Source organism: Parus major, chromosome 2 (genome assembly GCF_001522545.3).
Source record: "Parus major isolate Abel chromosome 2, Parus_major1.1, whole genome shotgun sequence".
NCBI classification, from domain to species: Eukaryota; Metazoa; Chordata; class Aves; order Passeriformes; family Paridae; genus Parus; species Parus major.
Window position 1 is genome coordinate 110,162,845 of NC_031769.1, and position 21,514 is coordinate 110,184,358.

Here is a 21,514-nt window from a genome sequence, read left to right on the forward strand (position 1 = left end):
TATTGTTAGTCACGGCAGGGTAGCTCACTGTACTTCTCAGTCTCCTCAGTTTATTCTGTATCCTGATTTGATTCTGCAAAAGTCATTGGGCTCCTCTACCTGCTTGCCTAAAGAAGCAGCTCACATATATCTTCATGCTCCAAGTTTTGCTCTCGTTCAATGGAAGGTTGAAAACTCAAAATAACTTCAATTTCACACAGTGTTAGTACAAAACTTTATGGGACTGGGACTAAATCTGCACTTCTGCAGTCAATTGTGGCCACATTAGGGCCATTATCAGCTCAGGCAGTTACTGAAAACACTAAAATAGAGTTTCACACTACTTGTCCTGCTGATGTGTTTACCAGGCCATATTATCTCCTCCACATGAATCCAGATATTGGGGATGCTGTTAGGCAGTCATAAAGAAAGAAAACCAAGAGAACAAGAACTACCTCCTTCCCCACACTCCTGCCCTCCCCCTAGCTCTCCCCCTCTGATCTTTAGTGAGCTTCTTTTAGACAGGGGTGTAAAACCAAATTTAGTTCTCTGTTACGCTGGTGTGTATCTGATTAAACCCACTGCCATCATGAGAGATTTTCTGGTTTCACACTGTTACAGGAGATAGTAACTTTTGGCAACAACCTTTATGTAGCATAGTGTAAACAGCTTGCTCTCATGCAAACAAATTACAAAATTGTGTATAGAGAAAGAGAATCCCTGCTTTTAAGCTGTCGTTCTCAGGAAGAGGAATTAAGTCATCCAGCTTCAATATGTGTAATCCTCTTGAATTCTTTAAATTTACAACTTTCTATCGCTGTGTAAACTTGACTTTCCTTGTTGAGATGCTGCTCTCTAATTGTTTGCTTCTTGAGGATATGATTTTAAAAGATCATACTGTATCTAGTCATCTTGACCATCTGATGCAATTTAAGGAAAAGAAAAAAAGACCATTAAATATAGTTAACACAGCTTGGCTCTGTCTTCTTGTTACTTCCCTACAGGCAATGGAAAAGGAGCCCAGAAAACAATTTGTTTATTATAAGCAGGTCAGTCCTCGGGGGGACTCATGGAATCACGCAGTGGGAGAGGACAATCATGGCACTGAAATGGTGGGTAATTTTATTTGTTCCACTTGATGGTCACAGTGGCATCATGCTGGCCAATTACTCTTGAGTCAGCAGGTTTCAGAGGTTAAGACCCCCTTGTGGGTTGCAGCACTGCAGGCAAAGTATTCAGGCCAGATTGAAACCGTTTCAACAGCAGAGACGCCAGCCGCCTTCTCCCTTGGAGTTCTCCTTTTTCAACTGTGTACGAGACATACATGTGATAAAATAGGCATGTCTCTAGCATCGAGACAGCTTAATTATTGAGAGTGGAAAAAATGCCAGCTTCAGATAAAGAAAGGAAGAAAATCAGCCAGAGAGACAGGCTATGCTGAGGAGGCATGAAGTGAACAAATATTGCAAACTTCGACACCAGGCTCCAAAGGAAAGATCATGTCTGGGAATAATCCTCATGCCAATAGTCTACTAGTGTTTCAAGGCTGCTGAACCTTTCACAATTTCATCACATTTTTCTCCAGTGGAAATGTTTCAAGCTACTTCTTCAGTGATCTGTAATTCTAAGGGGAAAAACAGCAGCAAAGCATTTGCTTTACCAGTAGAACCTGCCACAAGTGATTGGGCAGAGGCGGATATGAAAACCAAGAGAGCAGAAATAATATGTGTAAGGGAATTGGGCAGGAGAGTTGTCCAGGACAGGCTGAAATTGTTCCATTAGGCTTAGATGAAATTCATTAAGTGACTCACATTTCATTTGGATTGGGGTATGGGAAGCAAGGAAGTGGCATTTTATCCTCTTAATGATAATACTACTGTTATGATCTCAGAAACAGGGGAGGCTTCTCAGGCTTAAGCTCTGTTGTGTATGTGACATTTCAGGCTTAAAACATCTCAAGTGTATATTTCCTGTCAGAAATATTATGCTGTGAGAGCTATTCAGTTTCTGAAGGATTCACTGGAGAGTTAAGATCCCTGCTTTAATGTTTTTTTTTGCTAACATCATGCCAGTTTGCAGTTTCTGGAAAACATCTCAAGAATCTTAGAACCAAGACATAGATATATTATTATGATTAATAGTGGTGCTAATTTATCCAGAGCCTGCTCTTATGAGACAGAAATGATCAGTGGGACTCTGATGTCTTGCTCTGCAGAACTGGATCGATGACATTTTAAGCTTAATATAAATGTCAGGCTATTTGAATTTGCAGAAAATATTGGGATGTAGTGGAATGAGACAAAATATATATAATCAGAATTTTATTTTTTAATAATTTTATTATTAGGAGTAATTTTTCTTACTTCAGCAATAGGAGGTTATGAGAAAACTTTGATCATGACAAATCCTGCAACTAACTTTTTCAGATCAAAATGCATTTTGATCTGTAAAACACTGGTGCATTTCTCTTTTTCGGAAGAGATTTCCCAACGAAGGGAGGAATCCAAAGCAGGAAGTTTTTTTAATCCTCTTCATTCCTCTAGCACCACTTTATATGACACAGACACTGGAAAAGTCTCACAATGGCAAGTGCTCACACTGTGGCTGTAGAAAGCCATGTATTTGGGCATCAAAAGTGAAGCGAACCTCAACTCAAACTGTTGTAAATCAGGTACATTTTACACTGCAGTGAATTGAACAGTGGCAGAAAGTTAAACACATACTTGCTTGAGCTGCTTTCTAAGCTCTGGTCACTGTGAGTGTTCAGTCATTGTCACAGAGTTCTAATGAACAAAGGGCATGTGAGAATTCATTAAAAAAATGAAGAGAATAACTTTAACATCTTAATAATGATCTCTTTAACAGCCTGGGAATCTTTTTATTTGAAAGTTCAGAACGTGCAACAGAACCTATGAGAAAGATCAGAACCAGTCTTTTCCAGTTGTGTTTAAGTGCTTGAACTACACATTCACTTCTCCTCCTAGAGGGCTGTCAATTAACCCCTGCACGACACACTCAGGCAATGAGTCTGTACAGTTCAGAGGTAGTCCTTCTCTCAGCTGCACCTGAAACACTACTTCATCTTCCAGATTTTGCCCCTGCCTATTTTACAACCTTGGATTCCAAACCAGGGAAGATGCTAGACAAAGACTAAATTAGCCTGAAGAAAGAGCTCTAGGAGGAGGGAAACTAGAGGAAGTATTTAGTTTCTCTTTCCACTGCTATTAATAAAATACCAAATAGGAATATTTACTTTTCATTCTTTACAGTAGTGGAACAAGAGATATTGCTAAGAACAGTATCATTTATTTGGTTTAATTGGATACACTGTTTTATTAAGTGTGTATATTTAGAATAACATGTTTTAGAGATGATTGTCAGTGATGGTATGGAGCTTGTTGTGCTTTGGATTCCCTGGGAAAAATAAGGCATAATTAACTGTAAATACTCAAGTTCATTTTGATGGCCAATATTTTCAACTTTGGTTGAGGAAGCTCTCTTTATGAGAAAAAAGACCTGAAGGAATAACTGATACATGCAGCAATTTTGTAAATCAATTAAAGAATGAAGAGGGATGGCTTCCTGCTCTACTGGAACAGGCTTAAATAGATTGTGTACCAAGTTAAAAGAAAAGATGAGTGGTGAATTTGCCTAATTTTCCCAAATCAGGATAATAAACTTAATCTCTTTTAAAGGCTTTTACCATAAATAGATCACAAGAAAAAATAAATAAGACATGAGAATATATTTTTAATTATAGGAACCTGTATTTCAACATCCAGCTTGCTCTCTATTCCTAATGCTTCTTTGGTAATTTTGTCTAATATTATGATTTTTCTGGGACCTGCAGGATGGGATGATAAGAAACATGTCAATGAGTAATAGAAAGAAAAAAATGTAGTGGTTTGTGGGATTTCCAATCCTGTCATACACTTCTGCTGAAAGGTTGTGTAAGATTTTATCATTTACTTCACCAGAATAAAATAGCAATTAAATAATTAAATACACCAAGAACATTTCAGGGAACCATGAATGTCTGTACAAAAGTTTTGTTGTTTTTTTTTTTTTTTTTTAATGATATACTGTACAAATTATTAGGGCAAAATCTGTCACACAGAAAAGATATTTCAGCCCTTAGGTATATTCATGAATATGCAGAAACAACCTCAGACGTGGAGAGTCTCAGCAATCTGTTGTAAACATGTGTCCTTGTGTATGGATTTTCATGTATGTACAGGTATAGATTGATAAAGATCTACTGAACTTAATGCTTCAGGGGAAAACAATTCAGGACTTCAATAAATTTCACTTGGAAGACTTATTTCTGAGACATCTTGAAGTCAGGTTGATAACATATGGAATTGGCCCATCTCCTACACATCTCAGACAAATCTGCACCTAGTCCCCTCAGTAAATGTCACTTATTAGGGACTTCACCACTATGACAATAAAAAGAATAAGAAATCTTTCCTTGCAAATTAAAACCTCTGTGAATAGCTGGCAAAGGAGAAAATACATGATTAGTCATTGCTGAAATGCCTCTTCATGTGAGGGGAAAGCACATGATTTCACATCCAGTCACACTGCTGCCACACACATCCATCAATTCTGTTTTACCTCAATAGAGTGAAAACAAGGCTAGAATTTAGAAGGGTTCAGTAACTTGAATTAAGACCATAACTGAATTTGAAGTTCTGTGGCTGGAACAATAAATACATTTCATAAATCTGATCCAAAGGAATTTAATTTTTCTCTAGGGCTTTTTTGTTCACATGAAAGAATAATTCCCCCTCCAACTTTCTTTTTTATTACTTAATTTTTAACCATAGAATTGAAGAATTCTTGGTGTTGGAAGGCATATGTGGACATTGTTTCATTGAAGCCCCCTGTTCAAGCATGGCCAGCTAGAGAAGGTTTCCCAGGATGCTGTCTGGTTGGGTTTGTAATATCTCCAAGGATGAACACTCCACAGCCTCTCTGAGCAACCTGGCACAACTGTTCCAGTGCCAGTGTTGCATTCAAGTTATATCTTTGCAGCTGCCCGCAATAAAAGGTCAGGAGGTGTAAGAAAATATTCACATGTCAGAAAGAAGTCATCCTCTTGCACTGATTCATGGCCTGCTGTGAGCATTTGTATCTGGTTAGTCCTGGGAACTTCTGGTAGAATTTGAATCAGCTTTTCTCCTTCAAGTCATCCAGCAACCTCTGCAAAGCATCCAGGTGCAAAAAGGAAAAAAAAAAAGGAGGTTGGGCTCTGTTTTATGTGCATCAATCCATGCACAGTCCAGGGAGAGAGATTCAAGCCCACATTATGATTGATAGGAGAGTTTAAATTTTAATTTAGAGCATTGATGGCACCTCCCAAATATGCTATACAAGTCAGGATGCACAAGGCTAGATTTTAGGTAGACCAGCATTTAAGTGTGGTTTTCTTCCTGAAAGCTTCTGAAACCCTTTTAAAAATAGCAGTAGAAGGGTGGAAAGTTTTTGCTGTTAAGCCACTGCCTGCAACTCTCTTCAGGTCTGTTCTCCTGTGAGTTTTCCACATAAAATTTGCAGAATGACAGCTACCTGTGGAATGGAGAAGCCTGAAGGACAAGCCACATGCAGATCTACTACTGTCCTTTCTTTGAAACACATCCAACATGCTGCAAAACACACCATTTCCACACTACCTTTGGAAAACGCTTTCTTGACAGAAACATTTTTGACCTTTGGTCTATAGAAAACAGATACAATATTAATAAAATTTGGGATACAATGGCTCCAACTAGACTCAGGAGCAAATTCCCACGTTACAGTGTTTGTTGTCCCCTACTGTAGGAGAGGAAATCTACTGAAACACACCTTGTTTATTTGATCAAGATTTCCTCTGTAGGAAAGTGACTTTGCCCACCAATGTTTTGCCCTGATGCACAGTGCGAATGTGGCCAGATGCGGACCTAGAGACTGGGTCTGTGGGGTACACAGGGAAATGCACCCACCCTGTCCTGTGGATAGAGCCTTGAGAATCAGCTTTCCTGTTAGCTGTTACCCCCTGACCTTTCCAGCATTTGTCTGGCATGTTCTGCAGCCACTACTTAGTGGGGAGCCAGAAAAGAGAAGACTGTGTCTATTCACTGGAACCTGGTGCTTTGAAAACTCCAGCATAAAACTAGCTCTGCACTTGGCAGCTGGATGCTGGATGTGTGCTGTATGGGGTGAGAGGTTATAATTCACAGCCCCTGGGCTGAAGTGTGGATGAAGGAGGGTTGGATTTGTGATGATTATCCTTTGCATGTGTAAGAGGAGTCTTATCTCTCACTGTTATCTCTGTTAGAAGGTGGACTGCAGAGCTGTATGGCTTAGATTCCTCTTTTTCAGAGCATCTGTGTAGAAGTAGGATATATTGGTCTTGATTTTCCAGAAGGTTTCAGAGTGTTTAGAAAATGTAAAACTTCATAGGTTCATGTGAATTCTGGCTTCAGTGCAAATTTGGAATAGGTCTGATGTGATGCTGCGAGTGCTCTGCAGCAACACAGGCTGTATTGCTCACACCTGGTAAGACCAGTGTTTCCTGAATGCATCAGATTTCCTGAGCACACATGATGTATTAATGTGCACAGGAAGATACCTGGCTCTTTATTCTGCTCTGCTGAGGCTTGCTGAACATATAGGAGAAATCCAACCCCAAAACCTCAGCTGTGTCCCAACTAAATTTCAGCTAGAGTAGGATGATGCAGGTGCGTGGTAAACCTACACAGGGACATTGTAGTCATCTGCTGCCATTAAAGAGTCAGGGAAAAGTTTGAGTAGACAATAAAACCTGACTGTATTCCATAAGCATAAGGAAGATTTCTTGACTAGTATGGGAACAATGTGCCAGCATGTTGGCTCTGGAAGTCAGTCCACAGGATGGTTCATTGAGCCATGCATTTTATGTGGCTCAGAAGCAAGAACAGAATGTAAAGGAAAGGTGGAAACAGCATTATTTTTTTCAGTGCTGAGAATCTCAGAAACCTTCCAAGAAGATGCTACTCCCAGTGAAAGTTTTCTGTTTTTACAAATGTAATCTTGTAGGCTGTTGCCTGCAACACTAAGGTAAAAGGTCACATTAAATGGTGAAGATCTTCACTATGGTGTTCTCCTATGCTTTCATTCCATGCTTTGGTCAGCCAGACAACAGGTTCCTCTGGTAATATTTGTCATGTCCTTGGGGACTGTCCCTATGGAAGCCTTTCTGAATGGAGCATGTCAATACTTATCTTTGAGAATTGTCTGCCATTGCAATCTGTTTTTCAGCTGCTTGAAGGTGACTACAAGTCTACTGGTTACACTTGATTGCTGTCAAGTCTGGTTTTTTCTGGGTAACTATAGGAACAAGAGACACTTTGTAGGTTGTTTTTTTTTAAATAAAATGTAAGATTTTTGAATAGAGAGAATGGGAATGTGCCTCATGTTAATAATACTGCTCAAAAAATAAATTATCATTTACAGTGTCACTTTAATTTTATCTCTGCTTATGTGCAGAAAATGCTTCCATATATATGTCTTCATGTAAACATTCCATGTATATATGTACTCGCATTTGTATGTATGCATACACATATACGCTTAAAAAGGCTTGTTTAAATTAAAAAAAAAAAAAGACGGGAAATGTAACATAGCTGGAACAGTTTAAAACAGATGAGTCTAGGTGGACCAGAAAACATACTGCACTGATAAGGATTTTTTGTTTTTAATTCAATCCTACCATAAAGTAGTTTATTACCCATCACTTGTTTTTCTAGAAAGGCCAGTGCAGCACCATTTGCTGTCTGATTGACAATGTAACTCTCTTTTCACAACTTGTAATTTAAAACAGGAAGGCTGCCATTCACATCAGTTAAGAAGTCTACATTTTAGATTACCTTGAAAGATTTGTCTTTGGCATGAGTTACTGGGTGGTTCAAATAGGTAAAATCAAAATGCAGCATTCCTAGCTCAGCATAGTCCATGCATATGTAGTGACATGCAAAATCTAAATCAGGAGTAACTAAAGAAATGCATTTCATTTCAACTCTACATTTCTACCAACTTAGAAATTTTCCCTTTAAAGAGCAGCAGAAATTGTCATTTTACATTCCTCAACAGCAACTGCAACAGTTCAGACTCTGCAAGCCTGGCTTGTCACCTGATCATACATCGAAATCTGCAGCTAATCAGTACTGGTCCAACCAGGAAGGGTCACAGCAATCCTGCTGAACTATTACTGAGGTGTTACAAGACATGGACATTATTCATCCTCACTAAAACCAGGCAAGGAATAAATAAAATGAAAGCAAGGATTAACTATTGTATATTTGCTGTAGTATCACCATGAGACGATATGTTTCCAGCTTTATATCTCCCATTAAATGAACATTTTCTGACCCTAATTCTCATCACAAGCCATGTCAAAATCCTACCTCTTAAGCATTAATGTCTGGGCTATACTTTAAGCCAAATCCTGGGAGCAAGGTGTGTAAGATGTACTGTCCTTAGACTCAGATCAGGTCTGTGTCAGGAACTTTTCCCAAGACTGTAGCACTGATGTTTTTAGGCTTTCTTCTCTCTCTTTTGCCTTTTCTCCTTCAACACTTCTATACTGATGAAAGTTGAAGTCTAGTGGTGTGATATTAGTGTGCAAGTTGGTCATGTGCTTGGGGAACCAGGAGAAGCAGTGCTGGACACTTAGTCATTATGAGTTGTGTATATGCTGGTGGAGTGTGCTGCACAGTTACATCAGCAAAATCTCCTGGAGAGAAGGATTGTTTTTGGATACTTCACTGAAATACTGGCCTGTTCTTTTTCCCAGCTGCACCAGATCAGAGCATGATAGCTCCTGGCACATGTTAGGCACCACTACCAGAGATTAAAAGAGCATGGGAATAAGGCTAAAGGACAAGTCATTCACAAGAGTGGCTCTGGTTCAAGGGAGGAGAGAGTCCTTCTCCTGAACAGTTTGACTTGGTCATAACCTGTCAGTGAAGGAGCAATGTAAATGCATGGTTTGACATCACATGGTACCCCTTCAAAATACATCTTCCTTCTTTCAAAAGGAGGGACTGCGTGGATACTGTACTAGAGTGCTCATCTGTGTAGGTAATATACGCTGCAATTCTAGTTATGGGCTCCTTAAAAAAAGTACAATGCCAGATTCTAAGATCTTTCTCAGAAAAAACTCTCATGTTTAGGAGCAAAGCAATGCGAGTAAGAGATTATCTGGACTGGAAGTCCTAAAAACTGTTTCCTGTTTAAAGGTGGGGACAAAAAACACTCATGTGATGGCAACATATTTGTGTTTTTACAAATGCCACAGAACAGATCCTTCCTCTCCATTAGTGACCTAAGAAGCAAGCAGCCATTTATTTTAAGAACTATGACACTTCTTCTCACAGGGTCAAAGCAGCAGGCATTGTACATGCAGCAGTTCCCTTCTCGAACATATCAGCTTAAAGTGCAAAGAGAATAGCCATTATTTCAGGTTGTCTTCCAGAGATCTCTTGTGAAATTTTTACTTTTTATTTTAAACAGGGAGATATAAGCATGGTGGAAAGGCATTTACCAAAGTGTTGTCATCTAACCCCAGTCAGCAGCTAAGTACCACACCAGTCACTTTCTCGTTTTTCTGCATGCCTGGTGGGGTGGGGAAGAGAATCAGAAAAAAGGCAGTACTCTTGGTAGGTTAAGAACAGTTTGATAATTCATACAGAGTTAAAAACATGATGAAAAGTAAAGAGAAAAAGAGAGAGGAATAAAACCCAGGAGAAATAAGTGACGCACAGTAAAATTACTCACCACCTGCTGACCGATGTCCTGCCAATTCCTGAGTTGTGGTTGGCACTTCCCAGCCAATGCCCCCGTTTATATACTGGGCATGCTGTTCTGTGGCAAGGAATATCCCTTTGGCCAGTTCAGGTAAGTTGTCCTGGCTGTGCTCCCTCCTGTCTTTTTGTGCAGCTGCTTGCTGGAAGAGCACAGGAGGCTGAAAAGTCCTTGATTTACTTAGCAACAACAACAGTGTGTTATCAACATTACTCTCATAATAGATCCAAAACAGAGTACTTTAACAAGTACTAAGAAGGAAATTAATTATCTCCCAGCTGAAACCAGAACACAAAGATGAACAGAAAACATTTCTCAAACACACAGGAGCTCAGATCTAATTAATCTGAAGTTATCTGAAAAATGGTGAGGAATTATACTTTCAAAAATCACTTGTACTTGGCCTAAATAATTAGTCCATATTGTGCATTCTTTCCATTAGTATGTAACAAAGACCAAGGAGAAAGATGTTAAAAAGGCTATAAACTTACCACAGAAGCTCAGAATTGCAACATCATTCATTGTTAGCCTAACATGTAGCAGTGCAGGAAAAGGCAAGAACTCATCATAGATAATTCTGATCCACCTCTAGCCTGGGCAATGGAGGCAGGAAAAAGGGGTTTACTAGAAGAAAGGATCCATAGAGCTCTAAATAGATTAGTGTTTTAGGAAGAACAAGATACTTAGGCTTGCAGGCTTCTGGCTATGCTCCCTTCTTAGCACTATATATCAAAACAAATATATGTGATGCAGTAAATGGGACTACACTGCAGCAAAGAATTATTCCATTTGTGTCAGCAAGTGTCCATGTGGATTCAAAGCCTTTTGGCAGGGGTAAATGCAAAGTTCAAGGTGAGAAAACCACTGTATGGGACAATCCCAGGATGCCTTGTGCATAGAATTGCTTCCACCAGAATGGCACACCAAGACATAAAAACTGTAGAAGCTTTCTATCATGAGTGTCAAAATAATGCAGTGTCCTTCAGGTACCTATGCCATTTTGACCAAAAGGAAGCATACTCCTTGTCTGATTTTTTTTAAACTGGAAAAAGAATCCTATATCTAGGATACCTCCTTTTAAATGCTGAAAAACAATGGATTTTATTTTATTTTATTTTATTTTATTTTATTTTATTTTAGGCTAACATAAAAACTTATCAGCATTGTGGCAGGGCTGTTTATTAAAGTATTTCCCCAACTTTAATTCTGCATATTTGATTTTACTTGTTTTTATATAGATACAAAAATGTATATAATTTATCATGATTTTGGATGTTCTTGTTACTAGTAGTTTCTACATGTGTAATTAAAAAATCTACTACAGCCTTCTGACTCTATTTTGTGGTAATAAGAGCAATGATGAGACATACCTAATTTATCAGATCAGTCCTAACTGGAGTAAAAATTTCTTCTCAGAGCTAAGCAGTGCTGATTTTTTGAGATTTTCCTGGTACAGAAGACCTGGAAGATTATTTGTAATTGATATTTGCGGCTTGTAAATATCTTCTAACCACCATGTCCTTCTATTAATTGAAGGCTGACATTTCAACAGTCCCTGGGACTGTTTTATCCTTTTTCCAGAATCCCTGTGTGACAAGCTGGTGCATTTGTCTGTGGACTCACAAAGCATTTGGGTTCAAATGTTTGGGAGCAGCTCTTAGTCATCTGCTGTGACCACCAAACTGCAGCCATGACTTTCAAACCTCTGAGAAAAGGTCCCTGGGAAAATTAAATTATCTGCAATTGCAACTATGTCTTTTTTTCTGCCAACACTCAGTAAAGTGGGTACAGAGAAGAGGGCTAGAGCAATTTCTAGAAACTACCTAGGAGCAGAAAGCCATTTTCCAAATAAAAACCGATTTTTCTGTCATTAAGTGAGAGCTGTCAAAAACTCCTGACTGTTTTTGAATGTTGGCCTTGTCCAGTCAGAACTAGTTAGGATCTGGGCTGAGATGCCAAGCTGTTTTAAAAACACCACAAAATGTCCATCACGAGTCACAAGGTTCTTTTTTCAATTTCCTTAGGACATAGCAACCTGGCCTGGTTTCATGTATTACAGATGAATAGCGAATACTTTGCTATAAATCTTGGTGAACTGTCTTGCAAAATATCTTTTTATAATGCTTAAAAATGTAAAAAATTAATGACTTAATGCCAAATACAATGAAGCTTTAACTGAGATGGGAGGATTTTTATTAGTCTTTTATGCATAATATTATTACTTTGAGTTGCTGATTGTTTTTCATTCAATTTTCACTGAAGTTACTTAATAACTGTCACTTTTCATTCTTCTAACTCTTTACTCATTGTCAGCTGTGGATGATCTGCCAGCCCACATGAGAGGGCAGGTTACATTCAAAGGAATTTTCTTTGGTTTAGGGACATGTGCAAAATCTGAGCTAATTGCAGTGCAACTTTATACTTTAACTGCTTCTTATTAGCGACTTAGCAGATGTCTGATGGTACTCAGATGTTCAGAGCTTGTACTGGGAGCCCACTGGACTCAGCAAGATGTAGGCACTGCTCTGAGAGGAATCTGTGAGACCAAGCTCCTGCATTCCCAGGTCATGGCTTTGAAAAGGTGTGGAGAGGTGATGGTCAGGGGCTGCTGCCATTTGATGGCCCAGCAAGGAACATTTGTTGTTCATCCCCATGTCTAGGGCTGTGTAGAAGCCACAGCAGTGCCCACATCTCTCTAGCATTAAAAGATCCATGATCCCCTGGCTCTTACTCCCTGTTAGACACATCTGGGAAGGAGATGATTCCTATGGAAGGCAGAGAAAGCAGTAACAGAACAGGCTAAAACATGAGAGGCAAGGAGAAAGTAGGGGCTTTGCAAAGAGAAGAATGGCTTTCCGTAGTCTCCTTTGGTTAGGCAAAAGGCTCTGTTCTATAGGATAAATAAAATAAAGATGAATTTCTAGAAAACTAATCAGAAAAATTCTAGAAAACTGATCCAGAATGTGTGGCATTCTCAACCATTCCTATGCCGAGTGGATGAACAAACAGCTTGAATAAAACCTTCCTTTGACTTTGCCCTTCTAGACAGCATCCTTGTGTTTGTATTTAAATCCACTTTTCAATTGAGGGGTGCTCTAGCAACAAAATGAGGGACCTCTCTGAGGGACCTTCTGAAGTAGATCCCCCAAGCCAGGGCTGAAGTGAAAGAATCAGTGTGTTTGAATGTGCAGCTCTATGTCTATTTGTGTGACAAAAAAGTGTGAATATCTGCCTGTACCTCAGTTGCTCTTCCTTTACAGATTTTACAGAGTGAAGGCTACTAAAAATACTGGAAACATGTGAATTTGAGTTGGTATTTCATGTGATTCCTGTTTTCCATGTCTTCTTTTGACAATAATAAAAAAAAATTTAAAAATATGTTTGTATAACTGAAAGATATAAAAGGTCTTTTATTCCTTCTTAGTAAGGGCTGCCTGTGACCTTCATCCTTGCAGCTACTTAGTGTATGTAGTGGACAGTAGAACAAAGAGGTACACAAACAAGAGATGGGAATATTCAATACCCAGGTAAAAGGAATAGACATGACAGATGAAACAGAAATCAACTGTTGCATAACTTTTGTCTTGCAGAGATGTGGGGAGAACAAAAGAAGGAGGACCATGAATGAGAGCTTATGTTTTTGTACCCAAAATGGTGAGTGCATCAGAAGAAGAAAACATTGGTTTGGATGACATTCTTGAAGAATTGAAAAGATAAGTGAAGAGGAATCAGATGACCAAACTGCCAAACATGTAAAACCAGCATCATTATGCAGTTGTTAATTCTCTTTTTTAATCCCTAGTCTGGTTTGGCTGAGGCACCCTTATGCTGCAATCTGCAACTGGACAGGGCAATTCTTACTGTCCCTGGAAAACACAATCCCACACTCCACACCTTCAAGGGTCCTGAGGACTTTGTATGTATTTAGAATGAATGAAAATTTTTGGGAAGAAGCAACAGAGAATGCAATTTTTGATTCTTTTTTACTGCTTTGGCTGTTCCCACAAATTTTATGCATCCTCTCAGCCTCCCATGAGAAACTGAAAGGTATTTCCACCTCTGCTCAGTGCTGGTGCAGCCCATCAGCAGCACTAGGTCCAGTTCTAGGCCAACCAGTTCCAGGTTGACATAAGAATACCAGAGTCCAGTGAAGGACCACAGAGGTAATTAAGAGATTGGAGCATCTCTCATGTTGGAGTCACTGAGATTTCTTGAAAAGAAAAGGCTCAAGGAAGATCTTATTAATGTGTATAAATTCCTGATGTGAGGGAGTGAAGAATACAGTCAGACTCTTAGTGCTGCCCAGTGACAGGAAGAGAGGCAGTGCATACCATCTGAGGTACAGAAAATTCTATTTAAATGCATTTTGGCACCATAAATGTGACTGAACACTGGCACAGGTTGTTTGGAATGGTCATGGGGTCTCCATTTTGTGAGATATCAAAACCCCATCTGGACACAGTCCTGGGTAAACTGCTTTCCCCACCCTGTTTTGAGCAGGGGGTTGAACTAGTCAATAATGCAGAGGCGATTTCCCACCTCAATCATTCCATGATCCATGATTCACTCAAACAATCTGTTCTTTTTTTCTTGCAGCTATCATTTGATACTACAATATGTGCAGGTTGGAGTGCACTTCTCACCTTCCACTCCTCATATTTCTGTGAATCAGAGTTATAATTAATATAATTTAACTTTTAGAACACCTACTTCAAAGAGAAAACCAAGCACTTGGGACAGCTAGTAAAACCCATTATTTCCAAAGCAATAATAATTGTAACTGAAAATGTCTTATTCAAAAATAATAAAATGTTTTCAAATTAAGCATTGATTAATTTTGTGGCAGAGGAAATCAGCTGTAGCAGAAGACATCAGAATTAAATTACCAGGTTTCCCATTGTTTTCTTTTAGTTTGAATTATTGGATCTTTCCAGTGTTTCATTTTTATATGATTTTATGGGGCTTAGAGTAATAGGCCCTGAGTTTACTTAATGACAATAGGAACTATAATAATCCAAATAATAGAGCAAAATACAGAAGAAAGATTTAATGGTGCCTTAATCTGAAAGGCCCTTCTTTTAACCCTTTGGTGAGTGTATAACATACTTTTCCTAACTCTGCATTACATGGTAGGATAATTGCAGTGCTTAGAGCCTAAGTGTACTTTGTTCTGTCTTCATTGCATGCACATCTCCCTTCATTCTGCAGCCTCTGAAGTGAAAAACGTGCCCAAACAGAAGCAAGGGAAGAAAGACATGAAAACCAAAGTGAATCAATTATTGCCTTCAGCCTTGAGAAATTAATATATTTAACTCGTAGCTTCACAAGCACTGAGGTGCTTCTATTCTTCTCTGAACACTGAAAGAACATTGAAAGTAGGTTAACAGAACATCCTAAAGGAAGGACCTGGACCACATTCTGTAAAAAAAAAAAAAAAAAAAGGTAAAAAAAAAGTGACAAATTTCAGAAAAGAAGCAGTGAGGATATTCAGAGTGCAGGGACCATGTTTCCCTAAGAAAGATTTTAAAAGATTACTTTTATAATCTTATATAGAATAAGAGATGTGTTGTGAAAAAAATTTGACCTTGGAGGGAGCTTCTCCATCATGTGTTGAGAAAGTCATAGGACTCATCAACCGGCAGCTCAGAACAGAATTCAATTTACATTGATAAATAGCTTGTGCAGGTGCAGAAGGGCATTTCTAAGATAATGAGGTAAAACTATTAATGGGATATGTTTTGGAGAAAGTCCTGACAGGGAGTAGAAAGCAGTCACACAGGAAAAGCAGAGAAATTTAGCTGCTTGGGAAGTTTATGCTGCAACTGGACAGAGAGCTGGGATCTGTGATAGAGTGCTCTGTTTCAATTACAAAGATGAGCCAAAAGAGCTTCTAGCCTTTCCCATCTTTGTGTTTTATGAGTACAGGTGTTACAGGCATGCAAAGTAGCATATCTTAATTGTCATCTCCAAATCAGACCAGTTCCACTTGTGTTTGGTTTAGCATACTGTATTTTGATGAAGTTTTCATCAGATTTCCCTTGAGGACAGCAGTAGCATTTCCACTCACTCAAGTCAAGCTCTTACACTGTTTAATTTACTATGGGTGTAGAGAATTTGGAGTGTGAATTAAAACAATGGAAACATCTTTGTGGCACAGCACAGGAGAGCAAATCTAGAACAGTACAAATAGCTGTTGACTGCCAGAGCTTTACTCATACTCCAGTAAACTTTGCTCTGGGAAGAAGGAGCTGCACAAAGAGCTGCTGGAGCCTACAAACTTCAAAGTGAATGACATGGAAGTGCAAATCAATAGAGAAACCACATGAAACTTTTCAAGGGTATTTGATGCCTTCATGTGTTCATTTTGAAATGTTACCTCACAAATTCCCACTAACTCTATCTTTCTTGAACTCTCCAGCTATTTCCTGAAAAAAAAAAAAATCAGCTCCTAGGGAATAATTATTATATGCTTGGAGAATACAAAAGCTTAACTTGAGCTTCATTTTTCAATATCATGCTTTCTGTGGAGAAAAGGTTCAAAACTTCTGCCTATTGCCTGCATTATTCCAGTGCAGTCCTACTGAAAACCCTCCTCCAGAACTGGGCTGGAGGAGTCAGAAGACATGTATGATCTAATGCATTATTTTTCTGAAACATACTTTTTTCAAGAAATGTTCATCTTATGTTTACACATCAGTAACATTCTTGGTAAATTGTTGTAATTTTATTTTTGCTATTATTTGTTCCGGTTGGTACCTTAGTGCAGCTGTAAGGGTCTTCAGACTGGATGCCAGCTGATGCTTGTCTGTTCTCTAGCTTTGTACTTTGCTAAAAGTTGAAAATGGTGTTGTTTCACACCAGTCAGTAACGATGAGACATGACTTGTTGAAGTTGTAATACTTTCATGTAGTTCAGGTCTTGGAGTACTTAGTCAAATCACCTGAATAAAAAAGATTCCTACTTTTTATTACAGAATAATTTCTTTCCTGTGATATATTAGCTGATATACACAGTTGTAATGAATTCACTTGATAGTTCTGATATGTATGACATTTTAATAAAATATCTTTAATCATCTTTAAATTGCTATATAAAGTATATTGTACTGTGACTTGACTACTATTTTAAAAGAGCATCATGCAAACATTGCTGAACTCCTGTAAGGCTCCACTGACTTTAATGAATTTTGGATCAGGCCCATATTCCCTGATGTGAAAGTCTCAGGGGAAGTACTATAAGGCCTCTCTAATAGCATCCTTTCATCTGTTAAAATGCAAGAAAAATGCATTGCTCTTAAATGTTTTTGATAAAATATATCTCACAATGTTGTCAGACTGTTGCAAGGAAAAAGCAAGTGCTTTAAAGCACAAATTAGGAAAATGTGCTGTAAGATTTAAAATCTTTTAAAATGCAACATATATATTATTTTCTAATGTTTAGAACTTGTGGAGTAAATATTCACATCTGAAATTCACCTTTGTCTTCATTTGGTCATGTGGAGACATTCTCATTTTTCTATGTTCCAAAGCACGCACACAGTTGTTTAATTAGACAAAACAACAGAAATCTTACTTAAAAATGTTTATTGTAAAAAAGTGGCTAGAAAACAACATCAATTTCACTTCACACTTTCTTCAAGTTATCTATAGATGCTGCTATGGGCAACAATTTGCTTTCATTCATAACACATTCAATCATATAAAAATAAAAATATTTACATTATGTCCACATACTTTACAAAATCATCAATAAAAAAGGCACTTGGAGGGGTAATGCTGAAAATATTGCATTTCCTTTGTGCATTTAAAAAAAAAATAATTGTAAAACTCCCGTGGATCCCCTCTCTTGCACTTATTCCCGTTTTTTAAAACAAAAATGAAGTTTAGAGGAACTTATTCCATATTAAAGAATGGTCAAGCATGCACCAGGAATGTTTGAAGCTACAGTATTATCTTTTTTTATTTATTTATTTTTTAAGGCACATGCAGTTAATTTGTGGCTTTTAATTTTTTCGTACATTCTCTTATACTTTTTTCCCTCTTTTAGTTATGCGGTTTTAAAGCATTTCAGGTCATTAATGAAGGCCTTGGCTTCTAATAAAATAAAATAAAAAAACACAGCAATGAATAATATTAAACATTTACTAAGGTAAACTTGGAATACTTTTTAAGGCACCTGAGATAAATGGTGTCTAGCAAAATTGATTTGGGTAGTATTTTCATTAAAATTTCCACTTAAAATACTGTTTCTTTGGTTGAAATGGCTTGGCAGGAATGTATTGTTAACTTTGAAGCCTTTTCTAAGCAAGAAAAGATGACCTACATTTGGCTTCATCTATAAAGAAAGCTGATAATGCTTCTTCCTTTAGATCTACTTGAAATGTCATGCATGGCGTCTTTCCCCCTATTTCAGAATTCACACTTAAGAATGCAAATGTATGGCAGAACAGAAACTACTTAAAGCTCATTTCTACTGACATTCTAAGTTCTTCCACTAGTTTATTTTCTTGTTTGGTGGCGTTTTGGTTTCTTTGTTTTTTGGTTTGGGTTTTTGGTTTTTTTTTTTGGCTGAAAAGTAGACGAGAAAACGCCTTTGGATTTCCACTTATCATTTGGAACAGAAGTGGAGAAATGCATTGAGTCCAGGTAAACATTGACTGCATGACTCAGTGTGCTACACAGCAGCCAGATTCCTCATGTTTGTGCAGAAGAGACATTCTGGAGAAAGTTTTGGAGCAATTTTTGCACTGGTATTTCTTCACATCTGAGTGGGTCTGCAGATGAGCCCTCAGATTGGATCTGTCTGCAAAAGCCCTGTTGCAGTGAGGACAGGAAAATGGCTTCTCTCCTACAAAAGAAACATCAAGAGAAAATAGGATAAGTCTTAAGAAAAAAACCCCCCAAAACAGGTACATATTTAGCACAGGTAAAACCTACTTTTATCCTAAGAAAAAAAAAACTAACCAGAAACAACTTGTTATAAGAAGAAAATGTCTAATAAAAAGTTAATCAGGCCACAGATACAGCAGCTTTCAGCACTGCTGGCTCTTTTGCAGAACCCCAGACTATTGAGAACATGCAGTCTCTGAAAACAAGCTGCTGACACCTTCTGCATCTACAGGTGCATGCAGTACTTTTAGACTGAGCTCCTTCCAACATTTTCAAATATTTTCATAGAACATTTTCTGCTTAGTGCTGTGTGAATTACTGGGGAACAAGGGTTTTGACTGAAAAGCAGCAAACAGCTGTACAGACATTACATTGTACCCAGTGTTATACTCAAAGCCCATTTCTGCTTCAACAGAAAAAACCCAGCCACTTGGCTGTTGATGGGTTGCTAATTCTTAAGGACTTGAGGTAGCACATGCAAAACTTGCCAGCTGCTTAAGGAGTCAGAAAACAGCCCCTCATGCATTCCCTGTTTTTTGCTTCCTGATTTCAGAGTCAGCTGGAGCCTTCCCAAAGCTAGCAATTTCCAAACCTGAAAGTTAACATAAAATCCTCAAAGCAAAACTTCAGCTAGTGGAAATGGGCTAAACCATCCTAAAACTATGAAGGAAGTAAAGCTGATTTATGCCAGTATCTGGCCTGCAGTTTTGAGACCATGCTAAACACCACCTCCCCACCACCTTCCCCCTCTCCCTGCAAGAGGGAGGATTTAGCCTTTCAATGATTCATTTGAAATTCTGTGAAAGCATTTCAAGGTTAGTTAAGAAACGCTGCCGGTTTTTCCACCTGTGGAGAAAAACAGCAAAAAGGCATCCCGATGTTATAGCAACAAGAAACTGCAAACGTAACTCCTGCCCTTACCAGTGTGAGTTCTAATGTGTCCTTGAAGTAGCCAGGGTCTAGAGAAAGCCTTGCCACAGATCTTGCAGACACAAGGTAGCGTGTGGGTCCTGATGTGCATCTTAAGCGCTCCCAGGCTGACATACTCCTTGTCACAGTACTTGCAGCTGAACGATTTCCTAGACTGGGCATCACAGTGCAGCTGCTTGTGTTTGGCCAACCCAGAGAAAGTCGAATAGGTCTTGCTGCACAAACTGCACTGGAACTTTTCAGCTTCGATTGCGTGAGGGTCTGAAAGCTTTGACTGGATTCTCTCTTCTTCATCGCTAATGGGGCTTTCTGAACCGCTGTGATCTTTGGAGGAGGTGTCAGAAGGTGGAGGTGGGCTGACTCTTCCCAAAGACGAGGGGTATCCAGAAAGAGGAGAGAGGTCATTGGGTAATGGAGACGGTAGCAGCCCAGTTGTAGTCCACACAGTAATGGGATTGTAAGCTACTGAGCTCAGGATCTCTGGCTGTGGTATGATAGGGACTGGATAGCTTTCGTACAGGTATGGGGATATAATCACTGGAGAAAGAAGAATATTTTAAGGTAAGAGAACCAAAAAGTTTTTTTTTAAAGAAAGAAAAGCAGCAAAATTAACACTTTGAGGTTTAAAAGCTGCAGAAATGAAACACTCAATAATCTGAATATAAGGGGGATTCAGGAAATACGAATTCAGGAAATATATGTTTCATACATATATTCTGATGGGTAGAGACAGTGCCCAGGCAAATTGCAGCTGGAGAGTCCCTTCAAGGCGGCATGCTGCTTCTAAATCTGCGCAGCCTGACACAATGAAGCAGTGAAACTTCAGTGAAACTGAAGGATTTGAATTAAAGTTTCAATTCCACCACCAACAGATACAGAACAGGAAAACTCCGAATCCCTTCTGAGTAACTTGAGTTCAAGTGGATGAGCAAACTCTCATGATTCATTCTGGTCAGCACTGACATATTTCTCAAAACTCCCTCCTTGCAAGCAGGAGAAAACAGAGCAAGCGACGAACTAAGCCGTCCCCTGCAGCCTGCAGAGCAATCCCACCCCTCCCCACCACTGCAACGAGCGCAGCCCCAGAAGCGACGCGGCGGCACCAGATTTCGTTCTGTTACCTGTATGAGTGTCCAGCTCGCTGTAATTCGGCTTCTTGGATGAATTGAAATGCTTCTTGACCAGGAAGGAGCGTGGCATTTTGGAGGCAGGCTCTGTGTGTTGGGGCAGACTGTGTGCGGTGGCGGGCGGTGGCGGGTGGCGCGGCACAGCACACGCGGTGTCACTGCGGGCGCATCGGAGCCGCTCCTGTCCCTACGGCCCCGCGCAGCCCATCCGCTCCCGCCTGTGCACTGGCAGTGCCGAGGCGCCTTCAAAAGTGCTGTAAATACCCACGAGTCAGGTGCAGGGGGGAAGGGTTTTCCGCTCCTCCAATCGCTTCGGGATGTTCTCAAGCACTTTTCCAAAGAGGCTGTTTTTCTGGGAGGGCTCTGGGGCTGCTGGCTGAGGGATCCAATCCCTGTCGGAGGGTTTGGTTCAGGTTTCAGCTCCTCCCGCTGGAGACAGCTGTGAACGGGGGAGAGAGAGAGCTCTAGCAGAGCGCGCTGCCCTGCTCCGAAGTGGGGGGATGTGGCTCTGCAAAACTGCAGTCTACAAAAATGTATTGCTCAAAATTCTTGAAAATAAAGGTCAGTTTAATGATTCAGATGAAATATCTATATATATTTCTATATATCTATAGATATATAGATATATTTTCTTTCTGACAGAGCCCTGGATAAATCACGGGCACTAAATCTTCTTTCTTTCTTCCTCCCATTTTTTTTCACCCTTTCCCCCCCACTTTTCCTCCTTTTCCCCCCCTTTTCTTTTTCCTCCACCCCCTTTCCCCC

The 21,514-nt window shown here is 39.3% G+C and overlaps 1 protein-coding gene and 1 long non-coding RNA gene across 2 annotated transcripts; one reads left to right on the forward strand and one right to left on the reverse strand.

Annotated features, from left to right (window-relative positions):
- The first annotated feature begins 988 nt into the window (after positions 1-988).
- Positions 989-13,574, forward strand: LOC117243943. Its single transcript, XR_004496086.1, has 2 exons — positions 989-1,091; positions 13,395-13,574. It is a non-coding gene; the product is annotated as an uncharacterized LOC117243943 (long non-coding RNA).
- A 3,796-nt stretch (positions 13,575-17,370) lies between these two features.
- On the reverse strand, positions 17,371-21,043 carry SNAI2 (snail family transcriptional repressor 2). The gene is made up of 3 exons (XM_015649531.3): positions 20,744-21,043; positions 19,614-20,159; positions 17,371-18,651 (listed from the first exon to the last, which is right to left on the reverse strand). Exons 1-3 carry the CDS (start codon positions 20,820-20,822, stop codon positions 18,470-18,472), a joined length of 807 nt encoding a protein of 268 aa, XP_015505017.1. The 5' UTR covers positions 20,823-21,043; the 3' UTR covers positions 17,371-18,469.
- Positions 21,044-21,514: the final 471 nt, after the last annotated feature.